At 40.4% G+C, this 23277-nt stretch overlaps 1 protein-coding gene across 1 annotated transcript in view; it reads left to right on the forward strand.

Annotated features, from left to right (window-relative positions):
* Nucleotides 1-23277, forward strand: part of CA8 (carbonic anhydrase VIII) — a 94281-nt gene that overhangs the window by 39279 nt on the left and 31725 nt on the right. Inside the window, exons 4-7 of the mRNA XM_011931949.1 lie at nt 10759-10854; nt 16186-16248; nt 18860-18908; nt 20800-20912. Of these exons, the coding sequence (XP_011787339.1) occupies nt 10759-10854; nt 16186-16248; nt 18860-18908; nt 20800-20912 (321 nt within the window). The remainder of the gene's footprint in view (nt 1-10758; nt 10855-16185; nt 16249-18859; nt 18909-20799; nt 20913-23277) is intronic.

Here is a 23277-nt window from a genome sequence, read left to right on the forward strand (position 1 = left end):
TTTAAACACTTGGAGGCATGGCCCCAATGATTCAGTTTTTCACAGCTCTGCTGTCCTCACTTCTGGAGACATTTGAGGTTGCGTCTCTGTGGCGGTGATCTGACCTTCTATAATGGAACGCATTATTAGTTTTCTTTAAACTGTAAGAAAGTAAGTAGGTGAGTTCAGGCAGCATAATGAGAAGATAGCCCTGCTGAAGGTAAGTGACCATACTTGTGTTTTCCAAAGTGGGGCGCTAGACCTTTCAGCACTGCCGACCTTTCTGTCACCACCTCCCACTTCTCTGACTCAGATTCTGCTCTGGCCAGCGCGTACTCTGTATTTTCTAAAACCTTTCCAGAGACTATTCCTTGCCCTTGTAGGGGCATCACATGATAGACAGTCTGGTCTCCCTTTTACAGAGGAGACTCAGCTCAGGTAGCTTTCCCAGGAGCTGGAGTGAGAGTGCTCACTAACACCAAGTGTGTGGCTGGTGTGCCAGCAGTGTCTTGGGTTGCACACTCTCACTTCCTTTCCCTGGTTTTTCTTGTCTCTGCAGAGAATGTTGCCATTCTTCCATGCTTTGTGTGAATACTCACACTGTGCGTTCTACCCCATTCAGTCTTCTCCAACCCTCCCTCTTGGGATCAGGGGTGGCATAGGTGGTGGAGCCATACTCCCTGCGTCCACAGTCTGTCTCTGTCACTTGTTTGCTGTGTAATCCTGGACAGGTTACTGTGCCTCCATTTCTTTCTTGTTAAATTGGGGTGTTGATGATGGTCATAGAATCTACCATTATAAAGATGCTAATGAGGATGGAATGAAGTAATATTTGTAAAAAACAGTGCTTGGCAGAAAATGTAACATCAGTGCCTATTAAATCAACAAAAATACCCACAGCATCCTTTAACATTTTTATTGTGCACTAATTGTTTTCACTCATCCTTTTCTTCTATTGGGCTACAAATTTCATATTTTTATTTATTTACACCCTGGATTCTTTTATAACAAGATTTGAGGTCTTTGCTTTTCCAGTGTCAGAAGCAGTGAACACAAACCCTAGATACTGTCGGTGCTCAAAAAATGTTGAGATGAATGCTGCCATTATTTCAGAACTCGTTCATTATCATGGCTCTCATTCGGGGATGAGCAGGGAGAGGATTGCAGCCATTAGTCACTGATTCACTGTATAGAATGAACAGATCCAATCTATAAATGACTTACATTCTATAACAAGACCCATTGACAGTCTCTTTGCTTTCTTTATTTTACAAAATAGTAAATGAAGTAGGGAAGTTATAACAATTTAATTGCAGCTATAGCCTACAATTCAGGATTTTGTTTTGTTTTGTTTTGTTTTTTAAGAAAATAAAATGTAGGATATTTCCTGGAAATGAAGAAACCAGTGTTGAAGAATCAGTTTTAATTGCTTCTGATTTTACATTAAGTATAAAACATAAAAATGATGCAGTTTTTCTTTTCTTTGATGCATGACTGTGCCAGCAAGCTTTCCCCAACCTTTTACAGTGAATTTCATAAAGGAAGCTTCATTTCTGGGAGAGGAGTCCAATGGTGTTATGATGCCCTGTTCCTAAGAAGGCAGGAAATCAGTCAGTATTTAAAGAGGCAGTCATTCTGCTTTGAAATAAGATCTTCTTTTTATAAATTACATAGTACCAGTGCCTTTTAAATGGAAGATTCTGAATCCTAAGAACACTGTAAATACCTTTTGATATTAATGTTTTCATGGGGGAAGTTGCTCTGAAGCCCTCTGTCACATTCTCCTATTTCTCTTCTACCCATCTGTGTAAGACAAGACGTAGTTAGGTTTCGGCAGACATAACAAGTAGGTGATGGCTAGAGATAGAATTTCAAATAATTTATGTTCCATTCCATGCTTTACAGTATTTTGCCACTGTTATATCTGTCTACAACTTGAATGTCCTTCTCTGAATAATAGCCGCATAATATATTGACAATGATGACTTAAAGCGTAACAGCATCTGAAAATAATACACACTAAACCTTGATTTATCTGCTGACGAATGGGCTGCTTAATATAATTATGAGTGGATCTAGAGAGAGATGGTGCTTTCTCTGTTAACTATTTTTCAGTTATTTAATGACCTGTTTTGTGACTCAAATGTTTCACTTCCCATTTCCTTTTCCCCCTTTTTCCTTCTTTTTCCAGTGCTTACTATCTTCTTTCTTTCAATTTCTGGTATCATAAGAACAGCTGAGATATAACGCTTGCTTTTTTCTTTTTCAAAAATTGATAGCCCCCTCTGAGTGCTCTGAGAAGGGCTGTTTTGAGTGTGGTAGAGTATGGGTGGATGAGATACTTGGCTTCTGGAACTCAGAATCTATTGGGACCTGCTACCGTTTTCTATAGTTGGGTTTTTGGGGGGCTGAGGAAGGCAATTAAGCAAAATCAGGATACAGAAATGAACATCTGTGCTTGATGATTTTTTCCCTCTGTGAAGCTATACTCTATAGCGTCCTAGCTCAGAGGAAAGTTCTTAACCACAATACATTGGGTAGAAAGTGGTTTTCAGGTCCAGTTGCATCTGAGTTCATGGGTTGCATTGAATGTTTATTATTCATCAAAACTTACCAGCAACCTGTTATTTCTCTCCAGTTTTACTTTTAACCATTAAGAAAATAGATAAGAATATTAAAAAGTCAAAGGTGAACTTTGCTCACTCTCAAACAGTGATTTCAGCTGACTTCTAATGTTTGTTTTCTGATAATCCTGCCCACCTTATAGGCTGATTGGCCTTGCTCCACTTGTTTTATCCTGATGTCTCTGTGTTCTGCCTTTTTGCCTTTCACTGTCTGGAAACTGCCATCTCAGTAACCTAAAAAACAGTAAGTCCAAAGTCTCTTTCTGTCCTCATTTTTCCTTGTCTCTTTGCAGCTGTCATAGCTTTGCCGCTAGTATCTCATTGACATTATTGATGCCCACACTGTCTTCTAGAAAGTCTGTTCTCTTTTAATGGCATTTTGGAATTTTCTGAGTTCCCCCCTGCGTATTTGATAGTCCCTTTTTCATTATCTCACCATTTTCCAAAGCTCAGTCTTTGGCCCCCCGTCAGTTTCTCTCAAGACTTGATCCATGTATTAGTCAGTTTTCATGCTGCTAATAAAGACATAGCCAACACTGGGTAATTTATAAAGAAAAAGAGGCTTAATGGACTCCCAGTTCCACGTGGCTGAGGAGCCTCACAATCGTAGTGGAAGGTGAAAGGCACGTCTTACATGGCAGCAGGCGAGAGAGAGAATGAGAGCCAAGTGAAAGGAGAAACCCCTTGTAAAACCATCAGATCTTGTGAGATTTGTTCACTACCACGAGGACAGTATGGGGGAAACTGCCCCCAAGATTTGATTATCTTCCACAGAGTCCCTCCCACAACATGTGAGAATTACGGGAGCTGCAATTCAAAATGAGATTTGGGTGGGGACACAGCCGTACCATATTAGTCCATGAGTGAACCAACTGTACAAGGTCCCATTTTTCCAGGGCAGGCTTGTCCAACCCATGGCCCGTGGGCCACATGCAGCCCAGGATGGCTTTGAATGTGGCCCAACACAAATTTGTAAATTTTCTTAAGACGTTATGAGATTTTCTTGCAATTTTTTTTTCTCATCAGCTATTATTAGTGTTAGTATATTTTATGTGTGGCCCAAGACAATTCTTCTTCCAGTGTGGCCCAGGGAAGCCAAAAGATTGAACACCCCTGCTCTAGAGGTATCTGCTCCCTGTACCTTTAGCCCTTTCTCAAGGCAGCAGGAGTTCTGCATCTCTCACTAATGGGGCACTAGTTTGATGGTTCTGATGTGGGTGTACACTCCTATCTAAAACTGAATTCAGTTGTGGCTCACACCTGTAATGCCAGCTTCTCTGGAGGCTGAGGTGAGAGGATTGCCTGAGCCCAGGAGTTCATGGCTGTGGTGAGCTGTGATTTTGTCACTGCACTGCAGCCTGGAGGAGAGCAAGACCCCATCTCTTGCAAAAACCAAACCCTCAAAACACCCCTGAATTTATCTCCCTTTTCATAAAATGATTCTGGTGAAAATCCCAGTTTTCTCCCCTCTTTCTCTTCCTTTTTCTTCCTGTCTGTTGGTTGAAATTCTCTGTCTGTGTCTCCCTTCCCACTGTCCCCCCTCCTCCCTGTACCCTTTATTTCTGCATCTCCAGCCTCCATCTTTCTGTCAAATGCCCATCTGTGCCTAGGAGGACAGGTAGGATTCTGGTGGGTATCAGGGCAGATTGGGGAAAGGCATTCCAGGTGAGTGGGCATAAGCGGAATGGGGAGGCTGTTGTGAGGAGTCAGGGTCACGCTTGGTTTGAGCGTGTGGGGAGAGTTAGGGTGGGGAAGGATGTGGTTTGAGAAATGTAAGCCTGATATGGATAGGAAATAAAGGAAATTAGAGATTTTCAACAGAGGAAATGTGGTGAAAGTTGTGTTAAAAGAGATTAGTTGGGCTTTGTAATGTAAATACCAGGGCCCAGGAGAGGTCTAGATGAGCTCTGGAGACAAAGGCTCAGGGGTCCCAGGTCTCAAACCAGGCAAGTGGGGTGGGAGGGGGACTTCTATGAAGAGTGTGTGGGTGGGAAGCTCCTTTGAAGAGAGTCGATGTCAGTTGTAGAAATGTTCATGTTGAGGTGGCAAGAAGACATCTGAAAGGAAAGGTCCCTGCATTTGCAGTTAGGAGATGTCACAGAATTTGTATGAGCGCCCAGGGCTGGGGAAAAGGAAATTTGTGAGTCATAATTGCCTTTTCAGTGTTTACTACTTTTTCCATTCCTCATGATTCATTCTTTGGTACTTTACTGCCATTGTGTTATTTATGCTAATAATAAATCTCATTTATCGTGAAGATAGCTTTCTGTTAAGCCGCCATGAAATCTTCAAACTTACTTTTCTCAGTGACAAATGTGGCATGTCACAGTTTCATAACTTTGGACAAATTTATCTATTCTGTGAGTTAAGTACATTAAGATGAACGTTTTGAACATTTGACAGGTGCTAATGGTAAGGCAGCATAATCAGTTGCGGGAATATGAAGTTGTGAGTCCTGTAGCAAAAGCTCGGTCCAGGATTTTCCCTGAAGCTGTGAAAGGATGCATTATGGTGGTTTTCCTGTGGTCCGATTTTTTAACAGAAGACATAGTGGTCATCATGCTGCCAGAGTAATAATGGATCTTGGCTGTTTTATGTCTTTGTAACCCTGCCTCCTTTTGATGGGGTGAGGGGAAGAGTTATAAGGAGTGAGGAAGGACTCAGCTTTAATTGTTACAGAAAACCACTTTCTTCTACCCTGATGTGCCCCAGCATAGGAAGAGGCCAAACCTTTTGCCTTTTGAGGGAGAATGGCTGAAGGGAGCCTCGAGGCAGATTCTTTCAGTAGGAGGAATTCTGCTATTGTTGTTGGTAGCCATAGTAGGCTTTGGGTTCAGGCTGCAAGAGGCAGCCCCTCAGCCACCTGCTGTGCAGTGTGTTTACCAGGCAGAGCAGGTCCAGGCTCTTGAAGGCCTATGGGGCCGGGTACTGTCTGGGGCCGTCTTTAGTCCAGTGGACCCTTGAGGAGTAAGTGACCCTATGCAGTAGCCCGTCTGTCTCTAAACAACAGATGCAGTGCTAATGCTGCCAACCCTTGCTCTCCTTAGAAATGGTAAGTGGCATTTACATACTTGGTCTATACTATAATCCAGTTGGCTGCTCTTCATTGTCAAAATCCATCATCCTACTTCCCTGCCTTTGCTGGCTATATATAACTAATGCTAATAACAGTAAAACGTGATAAGAATATAGGAAAAAAATAGTACTATGGGAAGATAAATGTGTGAATAATCCAAGCTTTTAAGATACAGTCTACTGTGTTACAGAGAGACTGATGCTGAAAGAAGTTAGTGACTAGTGAAGTTCACAGAGCTAAAGAGTTGTAGAACTGAAACAAGAATCTTAAGACAAGATTCCTATCTGAGGTCTTTTATGAGAGCACATTGCCTCTCAGAATTTATCAATGGAGTTGGAGAAGTGCACAGGGTTGCTGCCACTGTATCCTGCCGTCTCCATAGACCAGACACACCCCAGAGCATATCCGGACTATTAGGCTTTGTAGTGAGTCTTGTGAGTCCTCTCTGCTGATAATAGCTGTCTACTTGGACCTTAATAAGACAGTTCATAAGATGTACTGCGGGCTGCTTCATCATTTCCTGAGCCATATCTGTAGTATCATATGCTTTTCCATTCAAACCTGTTTGTCTCCAGATGTCTTTAGCCACTGCATTAGAACAAACTTTGGAGCATGCATCCATAATATGTGTATATTTGTTAATAAATTATATTCATGCACTGATATGTATTTATATTATATATTTTATGAAGCATAGAAAAAGTTGAAATAAAAAGCCATTTGATAAAAATAAATATAAGTAGAAGTTATAATATGTTATTTCTGATCATCAGAGGATTGTTTCGTCACTTCATCCCCCCTCCCTAAGGGGACCATGTTTTGTCTTAGAAGAATAAATCCCAAATGTTGTCATGGATAAATGTTAGGGTCATTTTTCTTTATTCCCATTGGCATTAGTCATCATCAGATTTAAACTTCTATTGGTTACCATACTTTTTTTTTGTTTGCATGATCCGTATTAGGGTTCTCCAAAGAAACAGGGAGAGGGAGAAAGAGAGAGAAACAGAGGGAGAAGGAAGCGATTGGGATTTAATTTAAGGGATTGGTTCATGTGGTTGTGGGGGCTGGCAAATCTGAAATCTGCAAGGTAGGCTGAAAGCTGGAAATTCATCTAAGAGTTGATGTTGCAGCTTGAGTTTGAAGGCTGGAAACTCAGGCCAATTTTTATCCAGAGCTCTGGAGGCAGAATTTCTTCTCCCTTGGGGGACCTCAGTCTGTGCTCTTAAGCGCTTTAACTGATTGTATGGCAGAGGCCTGCTCATATAGTGGAGGGCATTCAGCTTTACTCAAAGTCTGTTGATTTAAATGTCAATCACATCTAAAGAGCACCTTCACTGCAACATCTCTACTGGTGTTTGATCAAACAGTTGGGCACCATAGCCTAGCCAGGTTGACACATAAAATTAACAGTCCTGCATTCCTGTCATCATTTTTTAGCTGGGACTTTTGTGGTATCCTCCTAGCTTATATTCCAGCTTTCAATGTCTGCTACTTCCAATCCAGCCCCAGTACTATCAAAAAGACCTTTGAAAGAAAGAGGTTATTATGGGGGAGTTTGATTCCAGACTGCATACATAATATTCATTGAAATAAATATATTGGTTTAGTGTTTTCCAGAATACAGCTATGATAACATTTAAAGCTCTGTGCAGTCTGACCCCTCTAGCTCTCTAGCCTCAACTGTTGTCATTGCCAGACTTATGTACCCTCTAGCTACCCACCAAGGTACCGTTAGTCCTTTAAATGCACTTATAATTTTCCTGCCTCTGTGGGTTTGCTTTGTGAAACAGAACCAGCACTAATTAATATAAGGCACAATATGATAATATTATTGGAATAAAGAAGGGGCAGTGGCAGAACAGATGTCGATGTGAATAATTCAAGCTTTTCAGATTTGAAAAGACTTTCTTAAGGTGAGCAGAAAGCAAAGGGTGAGATAGCTGGTATCATGGGCAGAATTGTGGCCCTGCCAAATTCATGTTGAAATGCCAATTCCTAGCACATCAGACTGACCATATTTGGACATAGGGTCATTGCAGAAATAATTAGGTTAAAAGGAAGTCATTAGGCAGGCCCTTATCCACTATGACTGGTGTCCTTACAAGAAGAGGAAATTTGGACAAGACTCCTAGAGAGGCAAGACCATGTGAAGACAAAGGGAAAAGGTGGCCATCTATAAGCCAAGGAGACAGGGCTCAAAAGGAACCAGCCCTGCCCACACCTTGATCTCAGACTTCCACCCTCCAGAAATGTGAGAACATAAATGTCTATTGTTTAAGCCACCCCAGTCAGTGCCACTTTGTGATGACAACCTTAGCATACTCATACAGATGGAGAGGAAAGGCGCGTGGGGAGCAGAACGAGCTAACTTGAGAGGCAATGCAGGTGCAGAGTGCTGTGCCTGTGGGCCACGCATCTAGGTTACCACTACTAGGTTATAGCTGAAAGTTGGCTGAGTTCCAGAACGGGGTGGACATTTGCCTGGTACTTGAGTTAGCCGACCTCTACTGGTGTAGAAAGGGCGTCTGTCGTGATTTGTTTGGTCTGAAAATGAGAGAAAGGACCTTTAAGAGAAGGTTTATCAGAAGCAGGACAGAGCTTTGTTTTTTAAAGCTTGGGTCCCTTGTTATTGTGAAGGGAGAATCTCTCCTGCCCTGGAACCGTCAAGACTCAGGTGATTATTGAAGACACAGAAGGTAGAGTGAAGGATGCGTGGGAGAGCTGCTGTTGCTGCTTTCATTTTGTGTTATTTTGCTAGACATGCAGGGGTCGTAGCAACCTTCTGTTATCCTTGTTAGCTTGGGTTGACTGAAGTGCCAACATTTCTCTTAATTTTTGTCTTTTGTTGAAAAGAATATTTTTAGAGTTTAACATTTATAGGAAAATTATAAAGACAGTACAGAAATTCCCATGTACTCCAACCCGGTTTCTTCTATTAGTAACATTTTACATTAGTATGGTTACATTTGTTACAATTAATGGACCAATACTGATATGTTACTAATCCGTATTTTATTTAGGTTTCCTTAGTGTTTACCTAATGTCCTTCTTCTGTTCTGGGATCTCACCTATGACACCATATTGCATTGAGTTCTCATGTCTTCTTAGACTTCCTTTGGCTGTGACATTTTTCTCAGGCTTTCCTTGTTTCGGATGACCTTGACAGTTCTGAGGAGTACTTACTGGTGAGGTATTTTGTGGAGTGTCTGTCACTGAGATTTGTCTGGTGTTTTTCTTGTGGCTAGATTGGGTTATGGGTCATTGAGAGAAAACATAGCAGTAAAGTGCCATTTTCTTCACATATAAGGATACATACACCCTATCAACATGACTAATCACTGTTGATGTTGACCTTGATCATATAGTGTTTATTAGGTTTATCTACTGTAAAGTCACTATTTTTATCCCCGTTCCATACTTTACTGTTTGAAACAAAGTCATCACCCACGGTGCACACTTAAGGAGTGGGGACCCTTAGCTTTTTAAACACACAAAAAATGTGCAGCAACTTTTGAAGGGCAGGTGTGAGTGATGATGTTGCTGAATTGTGGGGAGTAGGGAAAAAGAAAAACCCATGCTTTTGTGGTTTATTAATGTTTTGTTTAAAAGAGTCCCAAAATATTGCTGTGAAAAGTAAGAAAAATGTCAGTTGGAATTTTGCAATTTGTGGAATAAAAATTTATTTTAACCTTGGGCCTAGACCTGCTTTGTTGGTGGTTTAATTAAGGCAATCAGTTCTTACCTCTACCACTAGGACCCCTGTGCTGTTGTTGCAGCCAGAGAAGGGAAGATTAAAATTGTCTTTTATTATTGAGAGATTATAGAACATGGTTTTCTTAAAAGCAGTGCCTTTCAGTTGCATTTACTGGATAGTCACAGTCTCTGTGGGTTTTTCACAGCCTCACAGCCTGACCTGGCTGAGTGAGCCATGGGACGGTCTTTTGCTAGTTACCTGTTCTATTATTGGTAGAGGATTTCATTACCTCCCTCTAGTGGTCAGTTTTATAATATCAGATTCTACTTGGATTAATTCAGCAGTGGTCCAATTTGTGGCCATCTTTATGATAGTTTTCTTGAATATTTTAATATAAATGCTAAAATAAATAGTGGTTGAATTTTAAGTATGTCTTTTGGTATTAGAACTAATTTTAAAATGAGGCAATGTTGTAAGGCGCGGTAATTATAACTTGGTGAAAAACTGTAGTGATGAAGGTAACATTTACCTACCTACTATTATACTAAGCAGTATTTAGTATACTAAATACTTCGTATACTAAAGGTTTACCTACCTACTATTAGACTAAGAGCCTCAGTGGACATTTGGTTTTTAATCAGAAATTGACTTTGGCTTCTTGCAAGTGTTTTATCAGTGCTGTAGGAGCAAGTGCTTATTCTAGATAAACTTGAAAGCTGCAAAGCTTTATGAGGCTAGGAGTGAGGGAGGCCTCTGAACATTGTTTGTGATTTCTTCACAGATAAAATTTTATCTCCAGTGCAGGAAATAGCCTTCTTTTAGAGATTTACATCAGCATTTATTATTTTACCATGGCTTTAAATATGCAGCTTTTTTGTTTTTTTTTTTCCAGGATTCTATCTCTGGATATTCTTAGAAAGTTAAAATAATTTACTAGAACTACAGACTGGCTTTGTACATTTCCTGATGGAAATACTGGGTGATGCAGGATTTGATTATGCAGGTATTCATCCTTTGAATCAGTTCTAGTGTTTGTGCCCAGACTGGGAGTTTTGTTTCATGGAGATTCAAAAGGATGACATCCCAGGAAAGGTAACTGAATCCATGTGAAGTCTGTGAGTCCCTTTAGTCATCTTCCTCCTCATCAGGACGAAAACTGGACTTAAGAGGCAGCGATCCACTAAGCACTGCTTCTGCTCAGAAATAATAAGGAAGGAATTCATACAGAGAACTCGTATTAAGCCAGTAGTTTATTTGTGTCTACTTGTGATCCTCTTGCTGTGTGTGATACCATATAGAAATTGTAAAGAAATGGCTATATCTTTGCTTTTATGACTAGAGGTAGCACATTAAATGATGTGGTCTGTCTGTTGCCACTCACCCAGCTCCATCTGATCCACTGGAACTCCACTCTGTTTGGCAGCATTGATGAGGCTGTGGGGAAGCCGCACGGGATCGCCATCATTGCTCTGTTTGTTCAGGTAAACTCTCTGCTGTGATTATCGTATTGTTTAGAGATGCTAATCTCTAAATCATTTTGTAAAATACTTTTTATTCTCAATTTTATTGCTTAGAGATGAAATTACACACATACAGAGAACACTTGATAAAAATAGAAAACTTGATCCTTGTGGTTCATCAGAATTCAGCCATATTCGTTGGTAGAAAATAGCTCCTTTATTCAAAGTTAGAAATTTTCTTCAGAGAAGCATTCAGGATCTTTGGAGAAATGATTGAGAAAATGACTCCTGAAGGTAGATTTTATTTTATGAAAAAGGTTTTCAGAAAATTTCTTTAGACCCTGGTTTACAGAAAAATCTACAAAAAAAAAAAAAAAGAATTATGTAGTAGATTACTTTAGCCCTTCTTTATTAACAGTTTTCACTCTGAGATTACTTGAAATACCTTTGCAGATATAGTCAATATAAAATTTAGATTTGAGCACTGTGGTAGGCAAAGGATAGTATATAAATTTACTTAAACATATGAAAGCAGGTCTGGTGCTTTCAGAGGTGAAAACTTAATTCAGTTTTTAAGGTGAATCTTCTAAATTTTGTCTTAATATCTATTTGACATCGTAAAAGATTTAGAGGTGAAAGATTACTTGGAAATTTTAGCTTTAAAGCTGCCATTAGGACCAGAAACCAGAGTTCCCGCTCTGCGTGGCTCTGGGCTGCCTGTTGGATAACCTGGGATTAGAGCATGTTAGCACAGTGTTCTTCAAAAACTTAATTTTCCAAAGAGAGTTCGATAATGGGCCCTTTTAAACTTGTTTTTTTATGGCATATATATCACAAATTAATTACAATAATTTTTAATACATATCTCCTAGATGTTTCTTTATTGATGTTTGAAGGTAGCCATCCAGTTTAGGCTCTTAATATTTTAAAATCAGCATCTTGCACATATGACACATCATAGAAATTTAAAGGAAATCCTTACATTTTTCAGTGAGTCCTCTTACTATTTATTTCACAGCTTTGTCACAGGTGGTGACCTACATTCCTTGTGTTTTATAACTGCATTTTATAACTAGAAAGAAATCATAAAATATTAATGAAAAAAATTTTTCATTATAGAAATATATTTTGATAATTTTTAGTATATTGAAGTAATAATTATGAAAAACTACTCTTATAACCCAGAAAAGTTAAAGTATCCAAATCTGAGAAATTGAGACAGTAGAAGGTACTAAAAGTGAGAATAAAAAATAGTAAAATAAAAATAAGAATGCAAATAACCATATAGTCATACATAGAAGGGAAAGGAACATGTCAGTTTCATCTTTGGAATTGGTACTCAAATATTTGTGGGTGGAATTAGGTGTGATAACTTAGTATTTTCACTTCCTGATTCTTACCATGTAACAGGTGACCTGGATTTGTAGAGCCCCGGACTGAAAACCCAGCCCCTTAGAACTAATGCGAGTATTTCCAAGAACAAGTTGCATTATTGCAGGCAAGGGAAAGCCTGGAGAACAAGCACACTTTTTCTAACTTTTCATAAGTTTCTGTGAGGAAAAATTCAGGTTATCTGTGTGCAAATTCTCAGGAGAGAGTAAAATTGCAAAACTGAGAGCAAAATTTCAGAAAGGAGGGAAGGAGACGGGAAGGGAAGGATGGGCTGAAATCCATCCGGGGAGTCTGGCCCTCGGGCTGGAGGAAAGAAATTTGGTGGGAGGGAAGTCGGAGGCATTGAGTAGACTTTCCTTCCAAGAAGTTTGGCCAAAGGAAGGAAGGAAGGACAGATGGGGCAATAACTAGCGATGATGTCCAGTGAATCTTTTGAGATTTGAGATCTGCCTGTAGTTTTTGTTTTTTTTTCCCTGAGCAATAAGAGCTATTGCAGAGATAGAGATTAAAAATGCTGGAAAGAGAGGGTGTCACTGATGTGGAAAAGTCCTGGAGGAGGCAAGAGGGCATAGGATGGAGAGCTTATGCGGTGGACTAATCTCAGTTAGGAGCAGACCCACCCCTTCTCCAAAATAGAGGGCCAGGAGGAAAGGGTGGGCACACATGGGGCCGATTTGTAGGTGGAGAAAGGCAGGACATTAAGGGAGTCCATGCCTGATGACCTTCATTATCTCTGAGACACACAAAACAGAACTATTTATAGAACAAAGAAAACGTGGGTGTGGGATTGAGTCTTGAAATAGACCAGAAGGGGATGATAATAGACTTGGCAGTCACTGAGGGATTGGACCCCCTTGGGATTGGACACCCTGGATCATACAGGACAGGGTATGATGGGTTGTTCTTTATCCAGGTAAAGGAGTAGAGAGTTCTAGTAAGTTGTTGTGTTGATCCATCACAGAGCAGATGATTTAGGAGGTAAAAGGATCAAAGAATGGACAGTGGTTGGAGAGACATCATTCTGTCTAACCAGTCTCACACCGTGTCTAGGCAGGACGGGGAAGGAGAAGAAGCCACAGGGACCTCCCAGCCTTGGCTCCTGGTGATCATTGAAGGGGAGAAAGGAAAGAGCAGGAGAGCTGGATGACCCAGGGCATCTGGTCAGAAAGGCTAGTCTTTCAGAATTGAAGTTTTCGGAAAGAGAGCACGGGGTTGGTTTGTCAAGGTGGAATGGGGCAGAAGGCCACAGACTGAAGGGTGAAGAGACTTAGGCCAGGGAGGGGCCTGCACCCCTGGGTGGAGCATCCACCCCTGGATCCTGAAGCTGTCCAGGGTGGTAGCAGGAGGTGATGCCTGGGAGAGATTGTCTAGTGGGTCAGTAAGGGAGAAAGAAGGAGGCCTTGATAGCCTTAGAGGGTGGTTCCCTCAGGAGGATCACTTGAGCACGTGGGTCAGAGAGTTCTACACTGAAGGGAACAAGAGTGCACTGACTGTGGATCCCAGTCTGTCTCTCTGGGGGACTGCATGGCGTCTACTCAAAGGGCCTGCAAAAGAGCCGTGCCCTTGGGCAGACCCAAGGGGTTCAGGTAGATCAGGAAGTGGTGGGAGATGTTGGCAGAAATGCAGAGTTGTTCTGTTCTAGAGAGTGCAGTGGAAGATAAGGAGAGATTGAGTTAGAAGTGAAGAAAACAGGTGGTTCAGGGCTGAGATGCCAGGCAAAGAGAACGGACCAAAGTGGTTTGCATTTCCAGTGGTGGTGAAAGAAGGCAAAGGTGAGAGCTGAGAAATGAGTTGTTCTCAAGGTTCCTAGTGGGCTCTTGGTACCAGGTTGTGTTATCTGAACAGTTGCTTGCACGGTTTTAGCAGTTGGGATGTGGAGATTATCATCAGTACTTGCTTTTTGCTGGTCATCATTTCTTCATACAAAAATTTGGCAAGAAAGGAAAAGAAAGAGATGGCGTAATAACAGAGTTTATAGAATTTGCAAGATATAAAGTTTTGCCCATAAAGTAGAGTCTTTATGGGCAAATAGTAGAGTCTATAGATAGAAGGAGTTAGTAATAGTTGTTAAGTGCTACTGTATGGAAAAACTATATTTGATGCTGTAGGGCATCCAGATTAAGAATAATAATGTACATTAAGTGAATTATGATGACCCAAACCTGTTCTACAGTTTTTGTTTGATTTAATCTTATCTGCAAACCTATCATTTTTATCCTCCTCAGCAAATAGCTGAGGAAGCGGAATGATGTAGAGGTTAAGTACACTTGCTTAAGGCCACACAGCTAAGAGGTGGCAGAGTCAGGATTGGAATCCAGGCAGTCCATTGCAAAGTGAGCCTGCTCCTGAGCTGCCACATTGAGTGGCCTTAGTGTTCATATGTGGACTCTTCAAAGAGTTTACAACCCAACAGGAGATGCCTGAGATGAAAGCAGACCCCAAGTACAGACGTAGGCCTCCCAGTGCTATAGCAAGGTTAAACCAGTAAGACAAAGAGAGGTCCATTTCTCCTGAAAAATGGATAATGATTTCTGCCTAAAAATTCAGGCTGCTGTACCCACAGGTACATATGCATTAGGTTTTAATTTTTTCTTTGTTTGTTTTTAACTTTAGAAAATTTACTTTCTGTTTTTAGAGCCTAGCTCAGGAATAATTGTAGACTCTTGGAAAGTAGTTCACGTCTTGATTGTTTAGAGCTGACTGGCTTACCTTAGGTGGAGCATTTCTTGTATCTCTCCTGTCCCTTTGGATGCTCTTTCATCTGCATGTTTTGCAGTTGGTTAACATTGGGAGAAACAGAGAATGTGAACATATCGACAGCTACTCTTGCTTCTCTTAGGTCATTCTCCAAATATCTATGTAGAAGGAGAAAAGCTGACAAAAGCAGTGATTGTTTATTTGAGATTCTAAATGACCTCCATTACTCTCCTCCATTATCATGGACCATTGGAAATTGGTCAGATTTCACTTAAAAGTTTTAAAGCCAAAGTCAAGAATATTAAGTGTTAGAATTTTTTTGTCTCAATTTTTTGGGGAGCATTTTATACACTAATAATATATAGTGATATGTTTTTAAAAATAAGGCTATAAAAAGCACATTCTTATTTATTTAAAAATAGGTAGTTATAAAATTGTGTCTAGTAGTAATCAAGAAGGGTCTTGATTTTGGTGAATTTAACATACAAAGTCACATACCTGCTTTTCTAAGTTAATATAATTTTTCAGTATTGTTAAAATCTTTATAGCAATGATCTATAGATGCCAGAGTTAAACATGGAAGGGTTTGAACATGTACTGAGTAGTTTTAATTCAAAAATATCCTTGATATTTTTATGTAACAGTATTTTATAATTTGATATATTATATGTAGCAAAATGAGTGATTCCTATACATAGTAAGAAGAATTTAGAATGATAGAATGAGTTCTTGGACATTTACATATCTAATACTTTATTATACTAGCTTCATTACAACTTTAATTACCTTTAATAGACATTGACCTAGTTATTAATAAAAGGCCATTTAATTGTTCCTCCAAAAGGACATTCAGATGGACTGGAACTGAGTTCTGTTAGTTTTTTATTTTTTTGTTTTTTTTTTGGAGGTAGAGTCTCACTCTGTCACCCAGGCTGGAGTGCAATGGCATGATCTTGGCTCACTGCAACCTCTCTGCCTTCTGGGATCAAGCGATTCTTCTTCCTCAGCCTCCCGAGTAGCTGGGACTATAGGTGCGTGCCACCACACCCAGCTAATTTTTTGTATTTTTAGTGAAGACAGGGTTTCACCGTGTTAGCCAGAATGGCCTCGATCTCCTAACCTCATGATCCACCCAACTCGGCATCCCAAAGTGCTGGGATTAGAGGCATGAGCCAGTACTCTCGGCCCTGTTAGTTTTTTTTTTGAGTTAAAGCTAAACACTGAAAAATGTTGTGGTTGTGGTTTATGCTTTATATTTTTCAGATAGGAAAGGAACATGTTGGCTTGAAGGCTGTGACTGAAATCCTCCAGGATATTCAGTATAAGGTAAGTCATTATTTAAAATACTACAGAAATACTGGTTGTGTAGGAGGTCCCTGTGACCACCTGCAGGCTCGATGCTGTGTTAGAAGGACTCACAGACCTCAGAAAAGCTGTTATCCTTGTGGTTATGGTTTATTACAGTGAAAGGAAACAGATCAAAAAGCAGAGGGAAAAGGTGCACGGAATGAAGTCCAGGGGAAACCAGGCACAAGCTTCCAGGTTTTCCCTCCCAGTGGAGTCATGTGAGGAGGCCCCTAATTCTCCTAGCAATGATGTGTCATAACATGTGTGAAGTGTTGACAACTACAGAAGCTCACTCTAGCCTTAGTGTCCAAAGATTTATTAGGGGTCAGTCATTGAAGCACAAAATGCCTGCAACATAACTGTCCTCAGCTACTCACTCTCTAGCAGCAACCCTCTCCCTGCCCTCTTCACCATAAGTCACATTGTTAGCATCAGCTTATCTGTTGCAATTGGTACAGTATGTCTGAAGGCCTCAGACATAACAACAGGAGTTCACCATAAATACAGCATGGCCCAAGGCTGCAGGCACACAGAAACACTCTTATCAGGTAGAATATTCCAAGCTCAGAGTTTATATCCCAGGAGCCAAGAGTTAGTCCTAAAGGCAGGCGTTTATATGGGATGTGCAGGATTTGAGCAACTCAGACCTGCTGAGTTAACCCTTTCCTACCTGCATGCTATTGGAAAGTTGTATAAATGAAACAAATAAAAACTTGGGGAATCATATTTCAAAGTATTTACGTTAAATAAATTTAAAGAAAGAAAACAAGTACACATATGCGGTAAGATAACATCCAAGAGAAGGTGATCAACATGACCCTGCAATGATACAGCCTAGCATTGCTAGGAAGCCAATGCCACTACCACGCTGAGCTAATTTTTGTATTTTTAGTAGAGACAGGGTTTCACCATGTTGGCCAGGGTGGTCTTGATCTCTTGACCTCGTGATCCACCTGCCTCCGCCTCCCAAAGTGCTGGGATTACAGGAGTGAGCCACCGCGCCTGGCCCAATGCCAGTCTCTCTTATAAGCAGTGCCTTCTTGGCTCACTCTTAGTCAGTTGAATGTGAGTGGCCTGGGGGAGGGGAAGTAGTCCAGTCTTGTAGGGCTGCTGGAGATACAGAACAAGAGTTGAACTTGTTTAATTACAGGAGATCCAGAGACCCAAAGCCAGTTTTAGGAAAGATCAATTTGGGAATCAAGTTTGATTAGGTTTATACTAGCACAGCCCAGGGTATCCTGAATCAGGCAGAATCTCCACTGAAGATCTCCTGAGTAGGTTTGGAACGAACCCAGCTTCCAAGGGAAGCCCAGTCCAGACAAAAGAAGCTGATAAAAAGACGGTGAGGGCACATTTTTGACTTATATTTGTACAACTGCAATGGGCTGTGGGCTGTGAAAGTTTCCTTTATTTCATCACCTAATAGGACACTAATCATTATGGAATTCAGGAGGATTGGGGAGGCAAGTAAGCTAGATTCTTTAATGTATAAAATAGTCCCAGGAAGTCAGGAAGGGACTTGGAGGTTACACAATAACTTTCCCTATTGCATCTGTATCGATAGAGAAAAATCTTTTAAGAAACATCTGATTTATGGCTGGGCACGGTGGCTCAAGCCTGTAATCCCAGCACTTTGGGAGGCCGAGACGGGCGGATCACGAGGTCAGGAGATCGAGACCATCCTGGCTAACACTGTGAAACCCTGTCTCTACTAAAAAAAAAAAAAATACAAAAAACTAGCCGGGCGAGGTGGTGGGCGCCTGTAGTCCCAGCTACTCGGGAGGCTGAGGCAGGAGAATGGCGTAAACCCGGGAGGCGGAGCTTGCAGTGAGCTGAGATCCGGCCACTGCACTCCAACCTGGGCGACAGAGCTAGACTCCGTCTCAAAAAAAAAAGAAAACATCTGATTTACATGACAGGATTATTTGCCTCTAAAGTCTAAGTAATTTAAATGACATGATTTAAAATGATGATCTTAAATGTGAATTGTTGAATAAGGGCACAAATGATTCCCTTGAAATTTAAATCTAGCTTTGATAAACACTGATTGGAACAGAATATTTCCGTCTGTTTCGGATCTCCCTTTCCAGATGAGGAGAGCATCTAACATAGATCCCAGAGCTGAATTACCAAATCCAAATAGGACAAAACAAGAGGTTGCAAGCCAGGTTGTAGTGCTGAAAAGGTTAGGAGCTGAAATGAAAGCAAGCAGGAGGAAAGGCATTTTGAAAATTCCCCCATCCAGGGTTCAGGCATTTTACAATGAGAATTTAGCCCAAGTCTCTGGTATGAATGTGCTCAGAGCAGAAAAGGTAACTGACATGGGGCAGATGGGACCCCATGTGTAGGTTCCATACCAGGACTTACAGGGAGAATTGAACTGTGGTAGCAAAGAAAATAGCCATAGAATTAAAGCAGGAACCAGACAATGTTACTCCAGTGAGAAGGTGGAAGGAGATACCCACAAGTCTGTGGGACCTGATGAGGCCATTCAGAAAAGACTTCATTCTAATTTTTTAGTTCTAATAGATTTTTATTCTAAAATCTAGAAATATTACATTAACATTGGGTAAATATTTTTTCTTTTCAGGGGAAGTCCAAAACAATACCTTGCTTTAATCCTAACACTTTATTACCAGGTGAGTATTTATCTGATTGCATAAAATGAATTTTAACAGTGGCTATAGTCACATTGTTTTCTTCAGACTATGTAAAACTATATATTGTTAATTAATAAAATTTATTTGCAATTTATATTCTCTTTAGCAGATATAATTTCCATGGAATATGGAAGTAAACCTTTTGAAATAATAAAGAGACACTTTGCCACTAGTTCCATTGATCCATGAAGAGCTTTCATAGGATTGTCATTTGTAAAAATTGCTACCTCTGTGTAAAGCACCAGTATAATAAAATAACTTTGGCTGGGTGTGGTGGCTCACGCCTGTAATTCCAGCTACTCAGGAGGCTGAAGCAGGAGAATTGCTTGAACCCAGGAGATGGAGGTTGCAGTGAGCCGAGATCATGTGACTGCACTCAGCCTGGGTAACAGAGTGAAACTGTCTCAAACAAACAAACAAACAGAAAAAACCTTGATGTACCTACCTCTAAGACTGATCAGTGGAGTTCTTAATCCTTAGAGTAGAATAGACTTTGTATCTAATTTTATAAGGTTACCTCTCTGCAGTAATACTATTATTATATATTACTCTAATTGTATTTGTGTAGAGGTAACAATTATACATCAAATACTCAGAATACGATTTAAAGGTTGTTGTGTATAAAATTTTGATCTTCACATTTCTCTGCCCAAATTATGTGCTGTCTCTTAGTGTTTTAAACAAAACCAAACAGTTGGTGCATTTTGTCTTCTATTTTCTACATTTAATTAATCTACAACAAACCAATTTCTATCATATGTTAAACATTTATCCATCATATTAATCATAAATTCCTCTAATGCAGAGCTAAAGGATTTCATAAAAATGACCCATTTTGTTCTATTGTAATATTTTAATATTTTGCTGTTGCAGAAGCAGTATAGTAGTAGCTAGAACTGAATGGTTAAAAATACAGGCTTTCAGACAGACGTGGTGGCTCACACCTATGTAATCCCAACACTTTGGGAGGTTGATGTGAGAGGATTGCTTGTGGCCAAGAGTTTGAGACTAGCCATAGCCAGACCTTGCTCTCAAAAAAAGAAGAAATAATTGCTGGCTCTGGTGGTGTGCACCCATAGTCCTAGCCACTTCGGAGGCTGAGGTGAGATGATTGCTTGAGCCCAGGAGTTTGAGGCTGCAGTGATTCATGATCACATCAACACACTCCAGCAGCCTGGGTGATAGAGCCGGACCCTGTCTCTTAAAAATGATAATAGAGGTTATGAAGCCAGACTGCCCGAATTCGAATCCTGGCTCTGCCAGTGATTATTAGCTGAGTGACCTTCGGCAAACTACTACTCTTTTGAGATTCATTTTCCCCATCTGAAAAATAATATTAATATTACTACCTATCTCACCGGTTTGTTGTGAAGGTTAAGTGAATTAAAGTAAATTGCTGGCATGTCATAAGCATTCAATAAATATTAGATATGAAATAGTCAGGTAAGTCCTTTAGTAAAGTGAAAAAACCCAAAATATAGATACACTTCTAAAGTGATTAAACTTAACAGGTATGTATAGTAATCTAAATCACTTCTAAAGTGATTAGATATGAAATAGTCTGGTAAGTCCTTTAGTAAAGTGAAAAAACCCAAAATATAGATACACTTCTAAAGTGATTAAACGTAACAGGTATGTATAGTAATCCATTGATAGAAATCACTGTAAATAATAGAGAATTCATCATGTTTTTTATCAATTATTTTTTCCACAATGAGTACTGTAAGAATGTGGAGCTCTAGTTTAAAAATGACATCCATCTTAGAAGTATCATTTGGACAGTTTGTAATTTTGAAAATTGTTGTTGGAGTCATCAGGATTGTTATTAATTCACTTGCCTTTTCCATGACATATCGACGTGGCTGTGCAGACCCTCTGCTGCGGGATTACTGGGTGTATGAAGGCTCTCTCACCATCCCACCTTGCAGTGAAGGTGTCACCTGGATATTATTCCGATACCCTTTAACTATATCCCAGCTACAGGTGAGTGTGCTGCTTTGAATCTTTCAGAGTAAAGTTATGAGTTAAACATTGTTTCTGAGAAAGGAAAGCCTCTGTTTTATGTTTTAGCTCCTTTTAGATCAGTCATACCTCTCAAGATGAGAGTTAAGTGGCTTGAACTAGTGAAAGTGATTGAAAGGTCAAGGATGGACAGAACCCAACACTAATTTATGGTCTGTATTTTAAAAGTTAGTTTTTAGAGAGTTAATCGAGATCACTGAAAGGCAAAACTTTTTATTAGTCTAGTTATTTCCTTATGTGAATTTCCCCAGGTGTGGAGAATAGAAAGTCTGGAAGTAAAGTGGGGATGCTGGTTATTTCTGTAGGTCACTCATAGGCTTTGAAATCATTTTGCCTTAGTGTGTACAGGAAAATTCTGCATGTGTGGGGTGAAGGACCTAGAAGGAGTGCCCTAGAAAATTCTGGATTGTTTGCTAGCTCCACTTTGGTGACCCACCCCCGGCCTTGGGCTCTTCATAGGTGCCCTAAATGCTACTGCACAGTGGGTGGGAGCACCCGAGTGAATTGTCACTGGGATGTTAGCTGGTGGAACATGAGGCAGCATCACTCGAATCTATTTAAACCATGATTTTGATATTACAAAAGGGGCTTTAAATATCTCCTGTCTTTCAGGGGTCTGTCTAAGGGATGGATATGTTCTGGAAAGCTGTATTGTTTCTTCATGATCAACCTCAAAAGACTTGGGAAATACTCTCAGCAAACCAAGTTTTCTTTGGTAGCTTTTAAATATTCGCCATTATTTCTTGAAGTTAAAAAGCTCAAGTTCACTAACTTCTCAGTAAAGCTTTCTTTAGTTTGTCCTTAAATCTTAAAAAAATCCTTCTTCCAACATTTAATAATTTTATTTATTTATGTTTTGCTAGGGATTAATTTAATAATTTCTCCACTCAGCCTCTCCTCCCCATACCCTTCATTATTTTATGAACTTTGATGATATCACTTTTGAACCTTATATTTTTATGACAAATTCTAATTCATATATTTAGTCATTCATGTATGTGTTTTTATAAGAGACTATTCTGCACATGATTAGACTAGGGGTATGGGTTTGAGAAAAACAACTGTGGAGGTGAAGGGCTCTTCTCATCACACTGAACAGGGGTATAAGTATATGCCAGCACTCACTTACCACTGGTGATGTGTTCTTGTTTTTTAGTACCACTAAATGCACTTTGCTTTTAATTTAAAAATGAAGAACAAAAAGAAACCCTTCCTGAATGCCAACTGGACACAGAGGATGATGAGATTAAAACAGTTTTTACTCTCAAGAAGTTCACCAAAGAGTTGGGGAGGCAGATGACTAAACAATTAACGTGATAACGTAAGGTGCTCTGGAAACACATGTGGAAGAAACCCAACCCAGTCCAAGAGGTTTAGGGAATAATTTCTGCAAAATATTAGAAATTAGTCCAGTGAAGGACAGGAAAGAAGTTAGAAATTTGGGTCCAATGTTAAGCTTAGAGTTTTGGACTCACGATATCTAGATTTGGTACTTAACGGCGAAGATGACGGCTGCTACAACAGATAAACCTCAAATGTCAGAGTATTTCATACTCACATAAAATCCAACATATGTGTTTCTGATTCGCAGTGAAGGCTTTTCTCTGTGTAGTCATTCAGGGAACCAGGTTGAAAGAAACACTTCCATCTTCTCTGCCCTCCTCCCACAGTCGCCCTCAATGAGAATAGGGTGAAGGATCTCAACAGAGGTCTTTTGAGGGCCAGTGGTATAAACAGGAAGCTCCACTTGTAGTTACTTTCTGTTAGCTAGAACTGGTCACATAACTACTGTAACTGCAGGGGAAGCTGGGAAGTGCATTCTAGCTTTATGCCCAAGAAGAAGAAAACAACAGATTCGGTGATCAGATGAGCAAGAATTCCTGGCACCGTAGCTCAAGCTGAGGAGGAAGACAAGAAGATAGCTCCCACTCTATGCAAGCCCGCAGTGGAGATGGGGGAGATGATGCCTCCTTAGGAACTAAGGACCAGGGGTCTTGAGCAGAACAGGGAGGGAGAGTTGCCACGATGTGGAGGAGGAGGGGACTAATACTGAGAAATGCTGTGGACAAGTGCTGCCAACCCTAGCATCAAATAACTACAGCACCTTTTAAAAATGGGCCCGGGCCAGGCGCAGTGGCTCATGCCTGTAATCGCAGCACTTTGGGAGGCTGAGGCAGGCAGATCACAAGGTCAGGAGATCAAGACCTTCCTGGCTAACACAGTGAAACCCCGTCTCTACTAAAAATACAAAAAATTAGCCGGGTGTGGTGGCAGGCGCCTGTAGTCCTAGCTACTTGGGAGGCTGAGGCAGGAGAATGGCGTGAAC

The sequence above is a fragment of the Colobus angolensis genome, unplaced genomic scaffold, assembly GCF_000951035.1.
Source record: "Colobus angolensis palliatus isolate OR3802 unplaced genomic scaffold, Cang.pa_1.0 Scaffold92, whole genome shotgun sequence".
NCBI classification, from domain to species: domain Eukaryota; kingdom Metazoa; phylum Chordata; class Mammalia; order Primates; family Cercopithecidae; genus Colobus; species Colobus angolensis.